Source organism: Cydia amplana, chromosome 13 (genome assembly GCF_948474715.1).
Source record: "Cydia amplana chromosome 13, ilCydAmpl1.1, whole genome shotgun sequence".
In the NCBI taxonomy this organism is placed as follows: Eukaryota; Metazoa; Arthropoda; class Insecta; order Lepidoptera; family Tortricidae; genus Cydia; species Cydia amplana.
In genome coordinates this window covers 3,819,672-3,821,672 of record NC_086081.1, presented here as the reverse complement: position 1 = coordinate 3,821,672, position 2,001 = coordinate 3,819,672, and the positions used below count along the sequence as shown (strand labels likewise).

At 40.4% G+C, this 2,001-nt stretch overlaps 1 protein-coding gene across 1 annotated transcript; it reads left to right on the top strand.

Annotated features, from left to right (window-relative positions):
* The first annotated feature begins 258 nt into the window (after window positions 1–258).
* LOC134653236 (uncharacterized) lies at window positions 259–1,910 on the top strand. The gene is made up of 3 exons (XM_063508562.1): window positions 259–425; window positions 856–1,228; window positions 1,271–1,910. The coding sequence occupies exons 1-3, from the start codon at window positions 417–419 to the stop codon at window positions 1,771–1,773; spliced, it is 885 nt and encodes a 294-aa protein (XP_063364632.1). The 5' UTR covers window positions 259–416; the 3' UTR covers window positions 1,774–1,910.
* Window positions 1,911–2,001: the final 91 nt, after the last annotated feature.

Genomic DNA, 2,001 nt, shown 5'->3' with positions numbered 1-2,001 from the left:
CAGTCAGTCAGTCAGGACACTTGCATTTATATATATAGATAAGCACGACGCATGCACTGCAAGCCAAATTTAATATCAATCAAATTGACATTTTAATTTATAAACACCTGATAAACACTGAGACATGATCTATTTACACTTCTTTACTTCATACGTCACTTTTTTAATTCAAATGTATAATTTATAAATGCTTAAAAGGCATGATTTATTCATACTTTTTCATTCCATTACACATTATTACTAACAACAAAAACGTCAAGCAATTGTAAAACATTATCAATAACTCATGTAACCATGATGCAACAGCACTAGGTACTGTCTAGGTGGTAGTGGTAGCTCTATGGGCGTCGTCCTGAAACTGAAATTGCGTGTGCGCATCAGTAGCGCTCACGCCGACGCGCGCCGCGGACATCGACATGGAAACTGTGAGTGCACTTTCGTTTACACTTATTAGAATAGATAGTGAAAAGTGCTTGAAAAAGTTTGTGTGATGACGTGATTATGAATAGTTTTGGACAAAACCGTGAAACTAGCCTATTGCCGTTTTCAAAATGCCGTTGTTTTTGTTTTGTATTATATCATAGAGTTTTAATTGTTACATAATAATTATAGGGTATGAGATTTTCTATTTACATCTTACATATAAATAGTCATTATTGAATTTGAACTGTTTCTATAATTTTCTAAAGCTTCGGTCTTTCCAGGCGAAACGTGTTTTGATCAGGTGTAAATTATATCCAAGCGATAAAAGTGAACTCTAGCTAAAGAAACTTAAAAATATGATAACAATAGACATTCGAAATAAAAACAAAATTTCATCCTGAATAAAATAAAATTTTGTTTTTTTTATTATAGCGGTCGTTAGCCCTCCTCGCGCTATGCGTCGTCTACGCAGAGCCTCTCTCGGGGGCCAACGACGCCCCTAAGCCTCTCAGGCCCCTCCAGCAAGTTCTAAAAACTCGCAGCGACGCCTTCGACCCGTACGCCAACGAGTACACCCAGGATTACGAGCCCGTGGCCTTCGCCGCCGTCCCCCTCGGCAGCCCAGTGCCAATCATAGCCGTGCTCTCAGAAAACCCACTGGAACAGGCCAAACAGCTCCAGAATGCGGTAGCCACATCCCTCAAGCAAGCATACTCGAAACCAGACTATCAGCAAAACTTCATCCAAAGTGACCCAACCGAGTATCCAAGCCACTACACGAAGCCTTACGAAGAATACCAAAAACCTTACGAAAAATACCAAAAACCTTACGAACAATACCAAAAACCTTACGAACACCTAAAATCGAAGCCATACATGCCCCCGGAATACCCGAAGTATTATTCATCTATAGAATTCGCTAAGCAGTATCCTTCTTTGGAATACGCCAAGCCGTATCCTCCTGTAGAATACATTAAGCCGGCCCCTCCCGTGGAATACACTAAGCCATACCCTGTGGAATATGTTAAGCCTTACCCCGTGGAATACCCTAAGCCGTATACTGTAGAATACCCGTATCGTTCTGCAGAATACACGAAGCCGTATCAAGAAGAGTACGTACGCGACAGGCCGTACCGAGAAGAGTATGTGCACGAGAGACCGACCGCAACAGAAGAAAAACCGACGATACTATACGCGAGACCGAATGGGAATGGCGGATACACGTATTCTAGAAGGCCTTTAAAGAAAAGGAATGTGAAGAGGCCTCAGAAACAAAAGCCAATGATTATAAGGGTTCATAAGTACAGGGTGGTTAGAAGTCGCAGATCAGAGCCTGATATAAGCTTATAAAGTGTTTTGTGATTTAGTGTTTTGCCTGCTTTTAAATAGTTGCATAATGTGGTGGTTTATGTGATGAGACTACACTGTGTTTTAATCCGCAATGAGATAAAAAGTGAAGTTGTAAAGTGGCGTTTAATTGATTTTTATCTGTCTGTCGATAAAATATGGTCTGAGGAGACAGATTCACGATGGCCGAACATTTTTGGATTTATTAGAGTCGTATTAATATTTATAAGA

Coding starts and splice junctions, on each gene's coding strand:
- LOC134653236 (XM_063508562.1), top strand. Junction 1,229..1,270: donor TTACGAAGAATACCAAAAAC/CTTACGAAAAAT, acceptor AATACCAAAAAC/CTTACGAACACCTAAAATCG.